Consider the following 22,633-nt stretch of genomic DNA (forward strand, 5'->3'; position numbering starts at 1 on the left):
TGTGGTGGGGGGTGTTGTTGTTGCTGTTTAGTCACTAAGTCGTGTCTGATTCTTTGGCAACCCCACGGACTGTATCCCACCAGGCTTCTCTGTCCATGGGATTTCCTTGGCAAGAATACTAGAGTGGGTTGCCATTTTCTTCTCCAGGGGATCTTCCCAACCCAGGGACTGAACTCATGTCTCATGCATTGCAGGCAGATTCTTTTACCATTGAGCCACCTGAGAAGCCCATGTGTGTAGGTATTTATGTGTATATATGTGTATGTATTTATGTATACAAATATGTATATTTGTAACAATTGAAAAATACTTGGCCAAACAGAAACTCATATGAGCAGAGACCGCAGATGATAAGCTCAATGTGAGCCAATGATAAGATGTAGCTGTTGGGGAGAAGAAAAATCTTAATGCAATGTTAAAATACGATATTAAACCACATTAAGTACAGTAATGGGATTCCCTGGTGGCTCAGATAGTAAAGAGTGCCTGCAATGCGTGAGACCCAAGTTAGACCCCTGGGTCAGGAAGATCCCCTGGAGAAGGAAATGGCAACCCATTCCAGTATTCTTGCCTGGAAAATCCCATGGACGGGGGTGGGGAGGCAGCTACAACCCATGGGGTTGCAAAGAGTTGGACACAACTGAAGAAGCAGGGGAAGTACAGTAATGACCCTCAGTACTCTACCCACCAGCTAATACCAGTTATAAGAACCACACTATCAAAGGGACAGGAATTGGCATCTGGCCAGAGGACAGTAATAGGTCAGTGGGGAAAAGGGGAAAAGGAGAGGGTCTGTAACCTGAGACAGGTGGGGAATGGTTCATGGCTTGGATCCCAAAGATCCCAGAGAAGCAAGTCTTCTCCAACTACAAGATTCGTAACCATTCTGGAATGCATGTGCCTCCCAGCAATGTTGTTGAAAGGCTTCTGCATGGGAGGTTAGACTCAACTTCAACATCCCTCCCTTGGGGTCTTTATGGTTTGTGTTGGGGGCAAAACCACATCCATCTTACATGGCAGTGGACTAGGTCACTTCATTTCCTTCCTGAAGAAGAATACTCTAGAGTAGAGAGCATTTTAACAACCAATCAAGCTCCTAAGAGAAAATAAGATGTACCAGTATGTGCACAATATTCCTGACTAGAAGATGCAGTGCTGACTCAACTCACCACCTCTATCCTACCCTTCCACACCACCAATCATCCGGTTGCCCCAAGAAGCTAGAAAGAAAGGGCAGAGCATCTTACAGTAAATCTAAGCCGTCTGTGATCAGATGGTGAGACCTGTAGCTAGATCTTGTATGTTTCCACATTTCAGAACAATAGTGAACTACCAGCATCTGGGGTATTTCAGATGCTCATTAAAAATCCATGTTCCTGGGGTATCTCCCAGACCTACTGAATCAAAATTATTGGGGTAAGGACCAGAAAGTTCATTTTCTGCAAGTTTCTCAGGTAACTCCTTTTCACATTCTCTGAGAACCATGGTTCCAGAGCACTGCTTCTCATGCTTTCGTGTGCATTAGAATCACCTGGAAAACAGGGTAAAGCCAGGGCTCCTTGGCCCCAGAGACTGTGCTTCAGATGTCTTAGGTAGAGCCCTGATATTCACATTTCATACAATCTCATGGGTGACGCTGATGTTGCTGGTCCAGTCAGTGGGCCATACTTAGAGTTCACTGCCTTAGAAAATTCCTGATTCTGTCATCAAAGAACTCAGATACTGTGGTAGCCCCAAATGACTCCCCACCTTCTGGAATCCACATCCTTGGTAAATCCTTCCCTTTTGTGTGGGCTGGACCTAGTGATTCACATATATTTTGAATAAAATTCACATATTTTGAATACAGTATGCAAAACTAGTTGGATGCCACCTCTAGTGTGACTAGAGGTGGCATCCAACTAGTCACATAACTAGTCATAACTAGTGACTAGTTATGCCAAGACAGTGACTACCCACTCTCACCCTTGCTCTTATTCTTCTCACATGCTCACTGATGAAGAGGCTGCCATGCTATGAACTGCCCGATGGCAAGTCCCACAAGGCAAGAACCTGTGAGCAGCCTCTGGCCAATAGCAAGCAAGGCACTAACTCCTACTAATAGCAAAGTGAGTGAGTTTGGAAACATATCCTTCCCTAGATGAGCCTGAGAAGACTATAGGTATGGCTGATGCCTTGATGGAAGACCTGTGAGCTACTCTGAGCCAGAGGACCCAGAGAAGTCAAGCTTGGATTCCTGCCTTCTCACAGAAGCTGTGAAACAATCAGTGATCCAAGTCACTAGATGTGTTATGCAATGATAGATAATAGAGATACTTTGTACATGAGCAACCCTGGAATCGATATGACCCCTTGGTATTTAACCCATCCTTCAAGTCTCTCATCTCATCTTCCATATTATTAAGGAGACAAATGTGTGAATAAACATAAATGAGCAATGTTTAATAATACACACTATTTACACGTGATTTATGTCATAATGTTCTTATTGCTCAATTTTTAAGCTATGACCCTGGGGAGGCTTCCCCTGGGTTTTAGGGAGGTTGTGGGGGAGCAGAGCTTCAGGGCAGGATGGGGATGGTGCATCCACATCAGACCTCACCCTCTGTGCACTCCACCTGGCCATTCTGAGGCTGTGTCTTTTGCACTAAGAGCATGGTGAATTCTCACCCGCCAGTCCTTGTGACAGGAGGAGTAGCACCTCCATTGGCTGAAGAAAGAGAAGAAAGAAATGACTAGTTTCACTGCTGGCAAGGGGAGGGGTCTTTCCCTGAGAAAAGTCAGTAAAGGGAACAAAATCCGATCTGCTTGCCTTCTCTCCAGTGCAGTGCCTGACTTCTTCACTGAGGGAAGGGGACAGCTTTTCTAGGGGCAAAAGTTCTCATTTTCTCTAGAACTGTGTGTCTAGAAAGTACATTTCAGGGGCTGCATGTGTGGAAGGGCCACAGTCTACTGAAAAGGCTCTAGACACAAAGCCAGGACCCTAATCCCTGCTCCACCATCCATTCCTTGTGTCACTGAGTTGAGCCCATTCCCTCTGGACTGTGCTCTTCCCATTCTGAGATGAGACGATGGGCCAGGACATGGCTTGAACTCCCCAGATTAGTGTCTAAGAGGCTAAGAAGAGAGGTAGCTTCTGACCATGGCAACTGGTTGGAGATGGGACAGCTGTCCTCAGAGGGCCAGGCCCCCACCACTCAGCCAGCGTGCCCTCTCTGAGGAGCGCCCAGAAGGACAGCTATGCCACAGGGGGCTCTGGCAGATGTTGTCCAGCCTGGTCCTAATGATGTCCTGCAGCTCCTCGTCACCAAGCAGGACCGCTGCTGCCAGGGCCAGCCAGAAGTACTCGGTGGCATCGTGCGCATCCTAACCCCCAGCATGAGGGCAGAAAAGAGACAGCATTAGCAGACATTTCCAGGAGAGGCTTGGAGGCAATGCCGGGAAATCTAACAAAACTAGCTTTTGCCTGTTTGACATCCTTTCCCATCCCTTTCTCCTTGTTCCTTGGGGGAGTTCCCTCACCAAGTCCATGGCAGTTCTGTGGCATTGCTAACCTCGGTGGCCCTCCTCCCCAGGCACAGGGATGGCATTTTACCCAGACACAGACAATCATAAAGCAGCATCATCCTGGGCACAGAACTTTAGGTATATGAATATGACTCAAGCTGACTTGTCCCAAGTCACTCCCTGGGACCTTTCAAGTGTGACCTAAGAGAGAAAATGGTCCCTCACCCTTTTAGATGGGGGCTTGAAGTTGCCAATAATAGAAGGAAAAAAGGCCAAGTAATAGAGAGAAGTAGAAACATTCTATGGAGAAGGCAATGGCACCCCACTCCAGTACTCTTGCCTGGAAAATCCCATGGACGGAGGGGCCTGGTAGGCTGCAGTCCATAGGGTCGCTAAGAGTTGAACATGACTGAGCGACTTCACTTTGAACTTTCACTTTCATGCATTGGAGAAGGAAATTGCAACCCACTCCAGTGTTCTTGCCTGGAGAATCCCATGGACAGAGGAGCCTGGTGGGCTGCCATCTATGGGGTCGCACAGAGTCGGACACGACTGAAGCGACTTAGCAGCAGCAGCAGCACAAACATTCTAAGCCAAGAAGTACAAAGAGGTCCCCACGTCTCTCTCAGATCCATGATGGCATCTGACTACCAGCTTCCAGAACTACCTGAAATTAAACTTATACCTGAACTTCCCAGTTCCTTGAGCCAATAAATCTCCTTATTTGCTTAAGCTAGTTTGAGTTGAGCTCTTTCCCTTGCAATGCCTACAGTCCTTGGTTGATGGAATCAAATCATACACATTTTGTCCCACTTCCTGGGAGCTGTGGATCAAAGGCAAGATCACTGAGGGGAGTCCTTCACTACCCCATCGTTCCTCCCTCCATGGTTGGGATGCAGAACATATGGTTCTTCCGGTGAGACTCAAAAAGATATGTCTGGTTCTCATTAACCCTCATAAGTCAATAATAAATTCAGACCAGAAACACTCTGGCAAATAAGAAAAAGACAGCAGAGCTGCCCTAAGGGTCTGCAAACAGAAGCCACTGTTTCTGTGTGAAGAGAGTAAGGGCTGTGCTGAAGCAGACAGAGACATCTGTTAAGGGAAGCCAGTGCCTAGGGACAAAGTTCAAGGGCCAGAATGCAACTGAGAATTATAGACCACACACACAGTTCTATTAATAGAAGTCACTGGAAAAATAAGAAGTTCTGGATTCAACTCCAGCAGAGCAAACAGGAGATCAGGGCTAAGATCTTCTCAGGACCTAGGCATGCTTACACTCTAAGACCCTGCATGTTATTATCTCAAACGTGCCAACATGTACCTAGATTTCATCTAAAATATCATTTATAAAACCTCATAAGAAGTGAGTTTCAACTGACTAGTTCATCTATAACATTTTTTAGACATACAGTTAGGAATTAATTTTAATTTTGAAGCTTATAGTTCTTTTGTTTGGGGGTCTCGTGTATTGTTTAGGTCTCATATATTTTCACAGGTCCTGTGGAGGAGATCACAGGCACTAGAACATGTGCCCATAGTATCTGATAAATGAAATGGGCCCAGAAATCCCAGCAGGGCAAAGAAAGAGAGGAACATGTCTCCTCAGCAGAGATGGGAGCCTCTTTGAGGTCTCCAAGGGGGGCTTAAGTGGAGACTGTCACTGTGTTCCCAGAGGAGCCACTCCCCACCCTATGAGACAACACTCCCCAATTTACTTCTCTCTACTTTACCATGAAGGCTCAGGGTAAGGGAAGAATATAACTGGACAGCAGCTCTCAGACAGCCTCACAAGCCTGGTTCTTACCTTCAGCTGGTAGAAGGTGAGTCGGCCCAGACGATAATACACCTTGGCATAGTATAAGGCCTCCTTGGGGCTCTGCAGGCAGGGTGGACAGAGGGACAGAGTCTTCAGGTAGCAGTCCTCAGCCATCTCATACATGTGCAGGGAATAGTACACAGTGGCCAGACGGTGGAAGGCCACCAGCTCCTGCCGCTGATCTCCTAGATATTGAAAGACTGAGAGAGATATCCTACAGCCAACACCTTGCATCATTAGTTCACTTATTCATTCTGTACAGTTTAGAGACCCTTTCGCTTTTAACTCATGCTTTAGAATCTTGGGGTCTAATGGGTCTATGACTGGTTTTGTCTTTGGTGGATTTACTGTTTCAATAACTAATTCTTTTAGCACAAAACAGACTTTTAAAGAGAACAAAGGCTTCCAATTGTATTTTTTGGAATATTTACAAGGTGGCTGTTTGATGCAATCTAAAAACATCACTTTTAAGCTTCAAAGAGCCAAAAGCCAAAGCTAAAAGAGAAAAATCCAACTGTCTGATATGGAAATATCCAGTCATGCAGAATAGCATGAAAGGGTGAATATATCCTCCTTTCAGCTTCCGTCCAAGGAAGGATAAGAATGCTCCAGAGGGAGCTGCCTGGGCTCTCAAGGCCTTCTTAAGACCAGCAGACAGTTGCACAAATAAGGTTTTCTGCAGTAAAGGAAGAGTTAGGAAAAGAAAAGAGAGCTCTGAAGTGCAATTAAACACAATAAGGTTCAGTACCATCCACATCTCATGCCCTTGAGAATGCCCAGAAGTCCCTTCTAGAATCATCACAGAAGACTCCATTTGCCCTTACATCTAATCAAGCATCCTTTAATAAAACCTGCTTTTCCTCAAGCATCAATATTTGAGATGAGTTTATCTTTTTATATTCTGCATTTTTTTTCTATTTTAATGACTTACATTGTTTCTCATTAGCTTCTGTTGTAAATGCAAGCTATTTCAGCTACTGAGTGAGTTATGGGAATCTGACTTTCATTTATATTTCAATACCATAGGAAAATACGCACTTGACTAATAATCAACTAATTAAAAAGGTTAAGGCACAGTGCTTTTGTAATAGGCCATTAGTGCATAGGATAGGATAGGATAAAATACCATATGTGCATAGGATAAAATACCATTTACCCTGGACTCAGAATAATACCAACGATACTAACTATAATAGTGTGCACAAGTAACACTTATCAAGGACCTATATACCAAGCACTGTGCTGTGGGTTTCAGCTGGATTATCATTGGTCTTCATAACAACTGTATGCTGTGGGTGTCATTTTTAATCCTGATATGCCAATGACAAACTTGAGGCTTCAGTTCAGTTCAGTTCAGTCGCTCAGTTGTGTCCGATTCTTTGCGACCCCATGAATCCCAGTACGCCAGGCCTCCCTGTTCATCACCAACTCCCGGAGTTTACCCAGAGTCACATCCATTGAGTCAGTGATGCCATCCAGCGATCTCATCCTCTCCCCTTCTCCTCCTGCCCCTAATCCCTCCCAGCATCAGAGTCTTTTCCAATGAGTCAACTCTTCGCATGAGGTGGCCAAAGTACTTGAGGCTTATAGATATTAAATTAAGCAACTTGCTTACCTGGGGGCTCCTTGACACTTTGACCTAGTTTGAACCTATGGAGTCTGACTCCACAGGTATGCTCTTACAACTTTGTTGTCCCTCAGGGAGTGTCAGCCCCTCCCATCCAGTACCCCCAGACAATTAGGACCACCTACCTGCGACTGTGCTGAGTCTGGCTGCCAAGGTGGCAAATTCCAAAGCCTTCTCATAGCCTTCCAGGCTGATCTGCAGCTCTGTCAGCTTGTTGAAAATCCGGAGCTCGGTTCTCACTGCCTTCATCCTCCTTGCTAAGGGAACAGCCCCAGTCTGAGAACAGAGGCACAAGGAAACAGTCTAGCTGAGAATCATCAACACATACCATATTCTAGAAGGTTATATTATATCTTACTGCCAGGGACTGAGGGATGGCAGTGACTGAAGCCCAGGGGGAGATGGCACTTCCCATGCATGGCTTTTCTCAACTCTCTTCTGATCCTTGCTCTTGGTTGCTCTGCCCAGACCTCAGAGGTGGAAGAACTAGAGGTCATCAGGCTACCCTGAAACTGAGAGCAGGAAAGAGAAGACAACTTTCTTCAAGGCCACATGGGAAGTTATTCACCTTCCAGTTATGCACTCCCTTAGCACCCACAGTGCTAATCTACGAAGTACATACATGGAGTATGTGCACAGTGCCTGAGAGTCCCCAGGAAATAGTCATTTCTGTTATTTTTATTATGAATGTTGGGCAGGTCACTTCATCTCTCTGAGCCTCAGTTTTGTCATCTATAAAATATGTATGACCATGAGAACCTCAAAAGTTAGAGACATGTCTTTCATTCACTCCTACCACAGTGCCTGGCACACATTGCCTGCTTCATGAATGTTTGATGACTGAATAAACAAAGCAAATGAGTAAGTATTGGAATAAGTGAAATTTTAGGATCAAGTAAGATAACAAGTTTCCCAAACTTCAGTCTGTAATGAACAATCATGATTTTTTACATATCTACTTAACATATGGACATTTATTTAATTACTATTATTTCCTAAATTAACTGTCTTTTTTTTTCTTGCTTCATTCTTTGCAATAATATCTGTGAAATCATGTGTTTGATGAACTGGTATTATACATATTTAATTTTTAAAATATATTTTAATACATAATAAAACATAGTAAAGAAAAAGTGTTCATCCATAGACCAATCATCTCCCACCATGCCATGTACATAGAAACATTCTGGTCGACAAAGATATGTGCTACAAACTGTATAGTACCATGCACCTAAAAGTTGTAATTATTATGGTATGTTCTCTCAGGAAGAATACTTTATTTATCAACCCCAAGAGTGACAGAGTTTATCAGCTCCTTCTTTGAGAGCCTGCTGGACTTAAGAGAGGGAGAGTCTGCAGGCACTGAATGAAGAAGGGACGACAAAGAAATACCATCAAGAGAGGGGAATGGGGCCCCAGGCCAAAGTCCAAGTGAACCTGCCTACATTTGTGCCACAGCCTGGCTGGGGATATTGCTGACTATGCAGCCCATGACTCACTCGGTAATACTCAACCGCACGATGCCTGTGGCGAGTCCCATTGAAGAACACATCACCCGCTTCCTCATAGAGCTTGAGAGCCAAGGAGGGCTCCTCTGACTTCAGGGCTTTCTGGATGGCTGCCTGGGTGGAAAAGAGACTGCTGTCAAAGGCGGAGAGAAGCACTTCTGAATGTCCACAGGACTGGCAAGAAAGACATCCTGACCATCTAGCTTAACCCTCTGTTAAAGTCCCCTGAACCTTAAATTGTCTTCCATACTCTTAAGGCTGGTAAGAAGCCTTCAGGATTCCCTAGTTCTACATTTCCCCTTTGATGACATGGAGATGAGACCATTTGATGAGATGATAAGTTTACTTTGACAGCCCTAGAAATAGTTTTCAGCAGCACAAACATCTTGTAATAGTTGAATATTTATTTTAATGTGTTTCAGAGAAAAAAGACTAACAATACATCAATAGATAGCTAGAGGGAAACTTGTATAACACAGGGAGCTCAGCTCAGTGTTCTGTGACAACCTAGATGGGTGGGATGGGGGAAGTGGTTGGAGGAAGGCTCAAGAGGAAGGGGACTATATGTATTACAGCTGATTCACATTGTTGTACAGCAGAAACCAACACAATATTGTACAGCAATTATCCTCCAATTAAAATTTTTTTTAATTAAAAAAATAATACATCATAATCTCTGATTTTAGATAGCACTGTTTAATGTAAAAAGTTAAGTTGATTTGAAGTTGAGTCAAAGAAAAATAAATAAATAAATAATGGTATAGAGGTACTGGCTATGGCAAAACTATAAACCTGATGTATAAATGACTGAAGTTTGGAAAAAGTGAGTTCATCCAACACAGTTTCCAGACGGAGAAACAGGCTCAGAATAAGGAGTTTTCAAGTTTACATCAATAGTTGTGGCAAACAGATGCTAGTGTCTTTGATTCCATTACCCTTCTCCTGGCCCCTATGATCTCTTTATCTCAAACAAGCTATTTAATTTTGCACCTAAACAAAATGTGATGAAGACATAGAAGAGAAGAATGTACCACACCTGCAGCACAGCTACAGTATCTCAAAGATCCTTAGGTAGAGAATGGTTTACCTCAATGGGAATGACTGCAGAACATCAAGTCAGGTGGTAGTCTAGGGTTAGGGGTACCTGGGACCAATTCTGGTCTGTGAATTACAGGGCCAAGGTCCCTCAGTTATTTTTATTGCATACACAGATACACAAAGATAGAGGCAGTGAGATGAAATCCTGGAATCAGGAGTTCTGCCACCAAGCAATGAACAACCCCAATAGCCCCCTCTGGGCCTTTGTCTCCTAGAGAGAGAAAGACAAGACCAAATTGTCTGTTCTCGGATAATTCTTCCACCTCTAAAATCCCAAGGCAGAATAGAGTCTCTGAAAGAAAAAACTTTAAGTCCTACTGCTGGAGAGAAGTTTTAACCACTTACTAGCTGTATCACTTTAGGCAAGTTACTCAGCCTCACTGAGTATTGTCTGTAAAGTGTAAATTCCAACAGAAATTCCTGCAGCATTTGTAATGAGGATGAAACAACATCATGCATGTGAAGTGTTTAACAAAGTCTCTCATGCAAAGTAAGCCTTCAAACAATGTTATACAATCATTATTAAGACTCAGTGGAAGCAAATTTGTGTGAGTATAAGTAACAGAGTAAGGGAGTTGGGTAAAGGGGAAGAAAATGACAAATGGGAAGGAAGTGAAGACTAACAGGCATACATCTTCTTATATACCAACATAATGTCAATATTGTGCAGATAGTGATAATGATGATGATGAAATACCACTTATTAAGCATTTACTAAGTCCCACGTACTTAGTAAATATTTATGTACATGTGTTTACTATGCAAATAGTATAGTTAATGTTATAGTTAATGTTACTATGCAAATGTTATACTTAATATTTACTAAAGACAGATCCCCTCATGAAGAAACTGAAGCCCAGAGAGCTCAGATAGGTCACACGGTTCATAATCAATGGCCCTGTGATTTGATTCCAGGTCCATCTTTCTTTAAAGCAGAGGTACTTAATCTACACTATGATATACTACAGATGTTAAAGGTGTGCAAAAAAAAATAAGAAAATAATAATGTTAATACACTGCAAACATCAACCTTCCTTACCTCCCTGAAGTCAAGCTGTGTGTTGAGCTTTAGAAAGATGGATAATTCTGCCAAGACAGATGAGTAAGTCTCCCATCATGTTCTTTGAGAGCTCACACATGCATATGGAACTCAGGAACTGGCCCACAGCTGCTTGTATTTAGCCTACCAGACTGCCCTGGTTTCCATCTTGAGTCCAGGGAGCAGCCCAGAGTTGACTGTCCTTCTAAGAGCTTGACCAGAACATCACCTCTCCCTAGTTCCAGCTCACCACTTTGGAGGGTACAGCTGCCCCCATTCCCATGGTTCAGGCCAGCAGATAAGCTCTGCTGGAGACTTACCTGCAGGTACAGCTCCACCAGTTCATCTTCCTGCATGAGGTAGTGGAGTCGCCCAGCTCCAAGCCAGGCCTCAGCAGCCTTGTCTCTCTCCCCCAGGTCAATGAAGATACGCAGGCTCTCCTTGATGCAGGTGAGGGACCTCCTGAGGGACCTGGGGATGAACATGGACCCATAAGGTATGAGGGCTCAAAGAGACCTAGAGTCATTCAGCACAGGAGGACACTGAAGCTCTAGTGGGGGAACAACATTATTTCAGATCACACAGGGCGATCTGCCTAAACCAGCTATGATCTGCTGCTGCTGCTGCCACCACTGCTAGGTGGCTTCAGTCGTGTCCGACTCTGTGGGACCCCATAGATGGCAGCCCACCAGGCTCCCCCGTCCCTGGGATTCTCCAGGCAAGAATACTGGAGTGGGTTGCCATTTCCTTCTCCAATGCATGAAAGTGAAAAGTGAAAGTGAAGTCGCTCAGTCGTGTCCGACTCTTAGTGACCCCATGGACTGTAGCCCACCAGGCTCTTCCATCCATGGGATTTTCCAGGCAAGAGTACTGGAGTGGGGTGCCATTGCCTTCTCTGAGCTATGATCTGGATCTGCCTAAACCAGCTGTGATCTGGATCTGTCTAAACCAGCTGTGATCTCGCTCCAAACCAGCTGTGATCTGGATCTGCCTAAACTAACTGTGAGATCTTGAGAAAGTACAGAATCTCTCTGTGCCTTGATTTCCCCATCTGCAAAATGGGAATATAACTGTACCTGCCTCAGAGGATGCTTATGAGAATTAAATGAGATAGAGTGTTTCCAACAGTGCCTACCATAGAGTAGGCACTTGATAAATGTTTAAATGTTAGTTATCATTTTTATGATTACTAGCTCATGATCCAACCACCTTTCCATAACACTATAACATTTTTCATAAGAACCTAACACAGTGGATGACAAATGCATACTTATTGAGTAAATGCACAAAAGAATGACCATAGTGGTAACTGTAAATCATTAAAAAGATTTTGATGTTTGTATAATAATAAAAATCAAAGAAGGAGGAAAGTTTTGGTTTTTAACAGACTACTCTTCAGTTATTTGGAAATTGCTCATGTAGAAAACTCTTCCCCTCATGTCAGGGATTAATGAAGAAATGAGGTGTAGGTAATACAGTGTTGTACAGGTTCAGAATTCCAGAGCAAGAAGGAACACTGGGTATCACCAACTTCAGCAGTAATTAGAATCGTCTAGAAGCTCTTTAAACATGCATCCACAGGCAAAGTCATCACCTCAATGTGTTGACATACCATGCTAGCCTGGTACACTCTAGCTCAGGCAGCAGCATTTTGTCAAAGCTCCTTATCAGCTACTATTGTGACTCTATTGTGCAACTTGGGTTGAGACTCTCTCCTTATTTCAAAGGGAAAACAGGCCCAGAGATGGGAAGTGACTTGCACAAGACTGCACACCACAGTGGGGAACAATCAAAGGCCAGAACTCCATTCTCCTGAGTCTCAGCCCAGGACTCATCCCATAATACCCATAGTTCTTCATAGTGTAAATCATGACTCACCTGTACCAACATTACCTGGGGAGCTTATTAAAAACAGACTCCCAGAGATCTCTCAGACTGACTGAATCAGAATCATCACAATAGCAAGCCAGGAATCTGAATTTCTAAGACACACCCAGATTATACTACTGTGCACTGAAGTTTGGGAAACACCAAACCATGCAAATCCTTCTAGGAACACTGACCATTACCAACTAAGTCTGTAAATAGTTAGGAGGTCCTTATCAAACATTGAGCTTCCCTGGTGGCTGAGAGGTTAAAGCATCTGCCTGCAATGCAGGAGACCAGGGTTCGATCCCTGGATCAGGAAGATCCCCTGGAGAAGGAAATGGCAACCCACTCCAGTATTCTTGCCTGGAGAATCCCATGGACGGAGGAGCCTGGTAGACTACAGTCCACGGGGTCACAAAGAGTCGGACACAACTGAGCGACTTCACTTTCACTTATCAAACATGGTTCCATCTCATGATAGGCAACCCAGGCCCCAGGCCCCCTTGTTCACAGTGTTGGAAATAAGCATTGTTTGTGACTAATAAGGCCCTGATTCATCTTGACAACAAGATGGCTATTAGCCTTCAGAGAAACTGCCAGACATTTGGCCCTTGTAAGTCCTGAGAAGAAAGAACTCTCGTTCTCTGCTGCCCTGCTTCTGATATAATATTTACAGACATCAAGGATGGGCAGTGGCCACTCTCTGTCAAGAATCAGAATGTCAGATTTGCTGCTGAGACTGTGCTGTGAGCTGAGAAGCTGTACGCAATGCTGAGGTGGTCACCAACCTCCCTGGCCTGGTAACCACAGACCTCCTTCACTATAGGAAGCCCTGACCTTTTCTCGCCCACTCTGTACCCCTTAAACGCCAAACAGGGATAACAGGTCTACAGGCCTGGCCTCCACTTCTCTCCCTAGTCCCACTGTAACAATTAATGAAGACAGGACCCATACATCTCATCCTGGGAGATTCTTGCTGCTGCTGCTGCTGCTAAGTCACTTCAGTCATGTCTGACTCTGTGCGACCCCGTAGACGGCAGCCCACCAGGCTCCGCCATCCCTGGGATTCTCCAGGCAAGAACACTGGAGTGGGGTGCCATTGCCTTCTCCGGGAGATTCTTGGGATATGGTTATTTTCTCCAAACCCCCAGGGAGCAAGATGTGGGTTATCACAGAGAAATCAACTCACAAGGAGGCATTTTGATCTTAGAATTTTTCTCTCTGAGCTCACTATGACTGTGAAAGAGAGGAGGTCAGTGTTCCTCAAAAAATACTCCAAGGGGGAAGGCAGGACTTAGAGAGACCCAGATGCTCACATAACTCTATCAACACTCTATGTGCATGGATTTTCCAAAGACCACTGCTTCCACCAAGACTTATACCTGATTCATGACTCCAGTATAAGACAAGCACCTTATGGTCTAAAGTTGGGAAGTGGTCTCCAGCTTCCTTGGTTCTTTCCTACCATCACTCACCACCTCATGTATTTACATCTACCAGTGGCTATGCTATATCACCCACAAGACGAGTCACTAGCTTGGCCTGGAATGTCCCAGCATGCCAATGCTTCCAGTCAACACCTGCAGGTTCTAGGTGTGGCTCAGCTCCCAAATCAAATAAGTAAGGAGAACAGCTGGTGGAAGACTATGAAATCAGTCTTGATCCCAAGTCTCATGAATTCCTAGCCAGCTATGCCCAGGCCCTGCCATAGTATCTCCTCTCCTCTTAAACCCCCAGTTTTCTCTTTTTCTCATTTTTTTCTGCCCCTAAAATTCAATCTCTGTGGCTGAATCCTTGTTTCTTCCTTCCTGTGTGGATATCAGCCATGAGTCTGTGGTGAGGTGACCTCAGTACACCTGCCTTCCTAGACTTCCTCCTACCAACCCCTGCTGGGGTTTTCCAGATTCCTGCCCTTCCTGGATGAATGTTGGACCTCTGGCCAGAGCCCAGCCTCCACTAATTGGTCTCATCCAATTTCCATAATAAGAACTGCCACTCACCAGGGGCTGACCCTGGGCCAGGTGTTGGGATACAAATTTCCAGTTACACATCCTTTTATTTAATCCTCAAGAAATCCCCAGCCATGAAAGTTCTTAGCTCATTTTGCAAATAAAGAAACCCAAGGGTCTTTTAAAAAAACTTGTCCATGTTTGCATTCCTCATTTCTAAAGCTTTATGTGTAGCTTTCTGCTGTTTTGTCTTTAATAACAGCACTGACGGTAATTGTTACTTATGATTTATTGAGACCTTAGCATGCACTAGGGGCTTGATATGCATAATTTCATTTAATCATCACAACAGCACTAAGAGAACAGTATTATTATCATATCCATCTGCAAATGGGAAAAATAAGGCTTTGAAGGGTAAGCAATAAAGACCAGGTAATAAACTGTTTAAATGAGGATCTAACCCTGAGAATCAAATTCCAGAGCCCCCCCAAGACCCTCAAACAGTGCTCAATTTCTGGCTCAGAAATCAACTGTGGAAAGGCTTTTGTTTCTTTTGCCACTTTAACAACTTCAAAATTTTGAAGGACATGAGCAACCTCAAACCTTGAACAAAATACCCCCATTGGAAAAAGATGGATGGTGATGTACATCCTAGGCTTGTGATAAAAGAACATGTCAGCAAGTGCAATTCTTTCCTTGTTTATGATTCCAAAAATGTTAGGGATTAGTCATATTAGCTATACTGAAAACCAAACATTGAAACATTTTTTTCAGTTCCACAGGAGTAAGATGCACAAGAATAAGAATAAAAGCCATGAAAAATGACTTCTAGGCATCTAGGGATTGTATTATATGCAAAGAATCATTACTTTGCAAAGGCCTGTTGCGTGCAAGGCATTTCTTTCTGAAAAAAAATATGCACATCCTTTGTGTCTCTTAGCACCATTTATGTGATACTTGCAGTTAGTATGTGTATAATATCTACTTCCTGAACTAGATGATAAGCATTGTCAGCTCAGGGACTGGGCTGACATTTGTCAGCTTTTAACAGAGGGCCTGGGCCATAGTACATGCTCAGCAAGTATTAGTCGAATTGATCCAATAGAGCCATAAAGTTCTCAAGGAACCCACCTGGTTCAGCTCTACAGCTAAGTCTATAGACAGTCTAAAGTCTATATTGTGTCACCTTGAGACAGAAAACAAGACCCCTAATGACCTTTCTCATTGAGAGACTGAAAAACTTCATCAAACTAGATTCTGTAGTCATCATCATGAAGGCAAAGAAAGCAAGACTCAAAAGATATACTGAACAAAGGGACAGCAAAGTGTCTCAAGACAAAATTCTGAAGGCTGAGCCAAAGTTTTCATCATCTACTGCCCTGCCTTCCTACTCACCATCACTGAACACTAGAGAAAACCTTTCAAACAGGAGGAATGTAAATGAGCAGAAAAGCAGTATGGGTAGTGAAAATGACTCACTCTTTCTTCCTCATAAGGTCATCCTGAGATTGCACGTTGGTTGGTAATCAGTGCATGCTCACTGAATGTCTTCCGTTACTATTATGACCACCATTTTCAATACGGATGCTGACTGTGCCAGTCCAGAGGCCCACCGTAACCCCCTGCACCCTCATCTAACCTCCATATCCCTCTCCGGGAGGTAGGCTATAATCTTCTCTCTCCTTTAGTACCTATACCCAGAGAAACATCAAACTCAGTCTGTTAAATCTACAAAATGTTTTTCAAATGTGTCCTCCCCTTTCCATTGCTACAGTTAGACCCTTGGCCCCAAATGGTCTTCTCTTACCCTGCTCCAGTTTTCAAAATCTTTCTTATCCCTCAAGGGCATCTTTAAATGCTATCACCTTCATGAAGTGTTCCCTGACAGATCCACCAACCCTTAGCTGAAAGTGTTGTTTCCTCTCCCTCCAAACCTGCCCCGGCAGATGCCTGCCATCTCGCCCATGAACACTTCATGCCTTTGCCTGATATGGCTTTGAGCTTTGTAAGAATGGAAATCCCATGGGGAGAATTTAGTTGAAAAAACCATTACATCAAACCCACTTAATAAATTCTTCCTAGAAGTCAGTGCCAGGAACAAATTTGCTCCAACAGATACATTTGTTTATATTTTTTTTTTATCAGACAGTGAGAACCTCATATGGTTTTTCCCTTTTTACCTCAGCTACCAGGAAGCTTAGAGCTAAATTACAGTAACCACCTCCAGGTGCATGGAAACACTTGTTTATCTATTTCTGTTAGCTGGTCTTTGTTCTATTCTTTTACACAAAGGCTTTGCAGGAGTAGTTGATTGATAGACGCTAAATAAATGTAGCATTATAGCATGTTCTCCTTGACAAACTGAGCATCCTGAAAAGGGGTAAACATCTTATGCCCACACAAATATGTATGTCTCTCTGTTCTATGCTAGACACCAGGTCTACCCACTTGGAGTTTACAGTCACTACATTATGATCTTCTGAAGCTACTGCAGAGTCTTTAAAAATCCCCAAAAGTTTAGGTCTCTGATCTAGAAGGCCCATAACTTTAAGAATCTGCCTCCAAAACTCAAGACTCTTTGGAGGCAGCAGGAATTCTTATACTAACACGGCCATTACCAGTGTCAGCATAGCATAGCTGGCTCATCCTAGACTTAACATTTTAGAACAAGAAGGCACCTTATTCAATTTAACCTTATAAATGGGGGAACCAAGAAGAGAAATGGCTTATTTAAGGACACATTATAAGCTCATGGCAGGCTCAGGTTTCCTGACTCCTAATCCAGTTTTGATCTCTTCTCTCACTGCTCTGTGGCCTGTGACTTCCAGACACTTCTTGGAGCAACTCCAGCTCCACACCTTCTCTTCTCTCTATCACTCCCCACACCTAAGAAATCCAGTGGTCCTTCATATTGCCTTAAGAAAGGCCTCTGCACTCTGTTGACAGCAACAAGGGCTTTTTCTTTGGCTTTTCACTTAGAATTTCAGTGGTTTTTGACAACTGGAGGCAGGAGGAAGGCTGTGAGCAAAGAAAGGATGGCAGCTGGGTCGGTGATTAATCACTGCACAGCAATTAATCTGAGATTGAAGTTGCACACAGGGAAGGGTGGCAATAAACCTGACACATATTTGCCACCCATACTCCTGTCCCTTAAAAGTCAACTTTCCCAAAGCCCATTCTCACTATGTGTTACCATGAATACATGACTATCTCATCTCTAAGGTTAATTTAAGCCTACCTTCTGGATCTGCTCCAAAACTATACAGATTCCTAAGGTGTTCTAAACAGAAACAAAGTGGGGCTGGGGCCAGCCTTCCTGGCCCCTCACAGCCTGCAATGATCCAAAACTCCATTCCTGGGACTAAAGACAATGGGATATTTGGAGGATACCTGATTCTTGTGAGAGAGGGAAGAGATGAGGGAGAGGGAGACAGAATAGGAGAAAGAAAGACAAAGAAAGATTTCATTATCTGATTATTAGTGGTCCGATTTATCAGGTGCCCAAGGTTACCACATTGCGTAGAAAAGCAAAAATTATCATTTAAATAGCTTTTCCTCAATTACTTCTCTTTGCTCAACCCTAGCAATCATCTCTACCCCATGTTAGAAGTCATTCATAATTATGAATACAATGCTACAGTGCTAATCTATTGCAAAGTATATAATTAAATATAAACCATGCAGAGTTTAATGGAATCAATTAAAGGCTTGTTAGAGAGCAGAGTTGCAGGCCATGCCACTGGCAAATGAGGATCAGGCAGATCTGATCAGTGATGAGACAGAAAGGAAAATCAGCAAGAGATGGCAGGATAGTTCACTTGAGAATAATTTAAATATCAAGAGTGAAAAAAAAAGCCTTTGGGTAAAACAGTTACGTTTTGGGATATTTTTGAAAAATGAGCCTTTCTAAGAGAGTCCCGAAAAGTCAATCACCAAACACTTCTTTTGTTATGTTTAGTCTATGACTTAGTGCACAGTTGCAGTTATAACCTTAGCTTCTTAACTAAAAAGTGAAAATAAACTTAGTTTCATCATTTCCAGTTTCATTTTAAAGGTAAGTTACCATCAAAATTTTTTACTGTGAAATTTTATACCCCTGCTTTCTGTGCATTTATTTACTTTGTGTCTTTTCTCTAATACTAACTGTCCTCAGGTAATGAAGACCTCCTGAGGGTTCCATGGTCCTCAGTATAGTAATTGCCACCTCTCTGAATTATGCATCGTCAGCCACATCCATCTGATGGATTGAGACACACAGGTAATTACTTGTAACACAGCCAACATGATCGAGCCTTATCAGGCACTGTCCAAGTGTCCCGTGTGAGGAAGCGGAGGCATGGGCAAATGTAAAAATTGCCCAAAGTCACACAGCTAATAAGTGATGGGTGGCACTGAGTTTACAATGTGTGTTGGCTGCAAAGACCACGTTCTTTTCCATGATGCCACAAACACATCATGTACATCTGGACTTAACTTTGTGAGGGAAAGTATACTGATTCTCCTTAACGAAGGAAAGATGTTTCTAGGAGAGTCCTTGAGCCTGCACTCACCTGGATGTATTTAGGTTCCGATAGAGCTGTCCAAGGGACTCCAGCAGCCTCCCCTCCATCTCCCGGTCTCTGAGTTGCTGAGCCAGTGTCAGCCAGTGCTCGTGGTAGGTGATGCATGCCTCGGGGTTTGGGGACACAGAGCTGTAGAAATGGCAGAGGGATTTGGTGACCTGAAGCTGACCTGAACATAAAGCAGGAACATGGATGAGATGACTGGAGACAGGACAAAGGAAAAAAATGTCCTGTAACACTTTTCTCTAAAGCATCTCAGCAGCACAGGACATACTCACTCTTCAGGTGTTGATGCCTTAAGCCAAACAGCAATGCCATTTCATAACAAACGCGGCCACTAGCCAGCTGGCGTCCATATACCTGGACCTGAGCCAACCAGAGAAGCACCTGTACTAATTCCATGTCTGTCTCCATGCTGGCCTGGAGTGTAGAATAGAGTTGTACAGACTGTAGAAGATAGTTCCTGGCCGGCTGCTGAGGCCAGGACTTAAGGGTCAGATGGCCAAGATTGGCCAAAGCCACTGCCTGGTTGCGCACATCCCCTACCTTCTGGGCTCTGTTCAAGGCCCGAAGATAGCTCTTGGCTGCCCTGTTCACCCTGCCTTCACCTTGAAGTGCAAGTCCCATGAGGTTATAGACCACTCCTTTGTGGATAACACTCTCTGTCTCCTTCAGGGAGTATAAGAATGGCTCAAGGATGTCCAAAGCCTTCTTTGGCTGGCTGGATAAGAGATAGGCCCATGCCAAGCAGAGGGAAGACTCAAAAGCTTCCTGCTCACTCAGCAGCTGGCCTAGCATCAAAGCTTGGCTCAGGTAGTGGATGGCACCATCAGGAGATCTGTGTTGGAGGTACACTTTGGACAGGATGAGACACAGGACCCTCTGGGTGCTCCAGTCCGCCTGTTCCTCACAGGAAGTCAGTGCCTGCCTGAGTGCCGGGCAAGACAGGGAAGAAACTTCACCCCAGCTTGGGGAGGAGATGCCAAGGAGCTTGGTGGTGTTCTGCAGGACCAGGTGGACCTGCCAAATTGGAAGAGCCATCCCTTGGACACTTGGAGTTCCACGTAGCCGGACAGAAGCCACTGCAAGGTGTGGCAGATATTTCTTGTCATAGAGAAAACTCAAGATGGTGGCTGCAGCATCTGAGGTGGGAGGGTGTCCAGAGATGAGCTGCAGGCGCTCGGCGAAGGGCAGGACCTCATCATGCCGGCCAAGGCTTAGGAGCAATCGGATGGCCAGAAAGCAGGCCCTGGCCTCCAGGGGGCAGCTGCCTGACACGATGCCCTGTCTCAGCACATAGGCCACCACATCCAGCTCGCTCTTGGCACTATACTCCCGGTCAGGCAGGCAGGCCAACAAGGTACCTGCCTTCTCCAGCAAGGATGAGCCTTTATGCCTCAGCCTCTGCCTCAGGTAGATGGCCGCCAAATTGATGTACAGGGCAGCCACCAAGGACAGATCCTTAAATGCCCCGTTGAGAATGTGGATGGCCTCCTCAAAGTACACCCTGGCCTGAGAGAGTTTGACCTTCCTGACACTTAACCGACCCAGGAGGAAGCAGAGCCGGGCGTGGGCCCAGGTCATGTGGCTCCGCTTGGCCCACTTCCTCGAGGCCTCCAGGTAGGCCATGAGCTCGTCCTCCTCAGAGTAACTATAAAAGGAAGACGTGAGGAAAGAGAAGGAAAAATCATAGAGGCTCTTAAAGTGGTCAGCATAACCCTCATGATCCAGAAAAGCCAATATGGGGGCGAAGTTCTCAGCCTCCTCCTCCTCCTGACCAGTGTTCATGTTCATGAGCAATTCTGGGTCATCGAGGTCATCAGGCTCTGGCAGATGATAGGTGTCTGAGGCAGCTGAAAGGAGCTCTTCCTCCAGACTGGAGTCCTCAGAGCTGCTGGACTGTCTGGAGCCCATGGCCTGATGCTCCTCCCAGGCTCCACCAGGCCGGGTCTCCTTGAAGCCTTCGGACTGGGACACTGTAAGAGACGGGCAGAATTGAGCAACACTAAGTACCTGCAACTATGGTGGCCAGCTCTTGGCAAGAGGACAAGATTCTGACCCACAGGACTGGAGGTCTGGTTCAGCATGATCTCTACTCACCGCTCAGATCGTTTGGAAGACTTTGGATGGATTCAAACCCACCTGGATAGAGATGAAGGACAGACCTGAGTTAGGTCAGAATGGTCCAGCATGCCTATGCCTGCACGCATTCCCTAGACCAGTGGCCCCTTGGAAACTTTGTGTTTCAGACCAACTGCCGTCCCTAAAGTACAAGACAGCATCTCCCCTTCACCATCAGTGCTGCAGGGACCTAAAGATTATCTGGTTTAACCCACTCACCATACAGTTGAGAAATGAGGTAGAAATAAGAACAGAGTCAGAGAAGAAAAGACAGAAACAGGAGCTGTATGCCAAGAGGTGTGAGTATGCAGGGCAGGGGTGATGACGGAATCTTAAGGCCCAAATCTTTCAGTGAGTCTATGACAGAGCAGCACGCTCTTGGCATGTGGCATTGCCTCTCGTTTCCATGTGTACAGCCTTCCTTCTTCCTTCCTGTCATCCACCCATTCAACAGATAGATTCAGTGTGCACAATGTGCTTTGTAAATTTGATAGGATGAGGTGATCAAATGTCAATAATTAAGAAAAGAAGGTAAAGAAGCATCTGAGGTTCCTAAGTCTTGTTCCCTGAAGTACTGTGGTGGGATGAGGTGGGAGAAAGCACAATCTCTAGTAGTTTTAGCCATTTTGAATTTGTACTACTTGAAGGAGCTCTAGCAGAGAATGAAATAGATCTGTGGCCAAGGAGAAAAGTGGAGACTTGCAAACATGGATTTGTGACTGACACTATGTCACAAAGAATGTCTCAAAGCCCCAAAAGAAGGATTTGCAGGGAAAAGCAAAGCAGGTGGAGGAGGAGTGGTTATAGGAGATTTGTGAATGAGCTGGGAAAACATCAGCATTTTACTGGCAGATGAGAGCCAATCCAGGAGACTGGAAAGGCACAGAGAAAAGAGGAGTCATGGAGACCAGGGTGGTTTATGGTGCAGCCATCTAACAAAAGTGACATAAGTGAAACAAGATAAGTGAACAAAAGTGAACAAGATAACAAAAGTGAACACATTTCACCGTGTTCAAAAGTGAACAAAAGTGAAATAAGATAAGGTGAGAACCAAAAAGATGACCTTGGGGTTGGCAGCAAAGAAGTTGACCCCCTTGGCCAAAGTAGCCACAGTGGAGCTTGTGGAGGTGAAGGCCAGGTTTGTGCTCCATAGAACAGGGGCTGCTAGAAAAAAGATTCTACCTCTTCCTGGCAAAGAAGCAATAGCCAGCCACCTGTGCCCCTACTCTAAGCTCTCCAGTGAACTTTGAGGGTAGCAGGCCCCTCACCAAGTGAAGCCTCCACTTGCTATTCTCAGGAGAAGGTTTCTTCTGTGAGTGTCATTGAAGGTACTTGATATCTGCAACCCCCAAAGGTCCTACAGCCAAACACAGCAGAGCTAGAGAGCTGGACTCTGGGTTCCTGCACCTGTCCCTCACTGATGTTGTGGGACACGTGCCTGCCCTACTGCAACCATTTCTCTTTAGGCCAGGACCCCCAAGAACACAAATAATGCAGGAATTTTTAAAAAATGCTTCCTCTCAGAGAAAGAATT

General features: G+C 44.7%; 1 protein-coding gene across 4 annotated transcripts in view; it reads right to left on the bottom strand.

Annotated features, from left to right (window-relative positions):
• Positions 1 to 2,417: 2,417 nt before the first annotated feature.
• SH3TC2 (SH3 domain and tetratricopeptide repeats 2) overlaps positions 2,418 to 22,633 on the bottom strand; it is a 54,972-nt gene continuing 34,756 nt past the window's right edge. For 3 of the 4 annotated variants that reach the window (XM_010850506.1, XM_010850508.1, XM_010850509.1), the window contains 8 exons: positions 21,079 to 21,120; positions 19,257 to 20,954; positions 18,967 to 19,147; positions 10,919 to 11,069; positions 8,453 to 8,575; positions 7,079 to 7,229; positions 5,315 to 5,511; positions 2,418 to 3,366 (listed from right to left, as the gene is read on the bottom strand). In XM_010850506.1, the coding sequence (XP_010848808.1) occupies positions 3,175 to 3,366; positions 5,315 to 5,511; positions 7,079 to 7,229; positions 8,453 to 8,575; positions 10,919 to 11,069; positions 18,967 to 19,147; positions 19,257 to 20,954; positions 21,079 to 21,120 (2,735 nt within the window). In that variant the 3' untranslated portion in view covers positions 2,418 to 3,174. The remainder of the gene's footprint in view (positions 3,367 to 5,314; positions 5,512 to 7,078; positions 7,230 to 8,452; positions 8,576 to 10,918; positions 11,070 to 18,966; positions 19,148 to 19,256; positions 20,955 to 21,078; positions 21,121 to 22,633) is intronic. The other variant, XM_010850507.1, reaches the window with a different exon arrangement.

The sequence above is a fragment of the Bison bison genome, unplaced genomic scaffold (genome assembly GCF_000754665.1).
Source record: "Bison bison bison isolate TAMUID 2011002044 unplaced genomic scaffold, Bison_UMD1.0 scf7180017864291, whole genome shotgun sequence".
Lineage (NCBI taxonomy): Eukaryota > Metazoa > Chordata > Mammalia > Artiodactyla > Bovidae > Bison > Bison bison.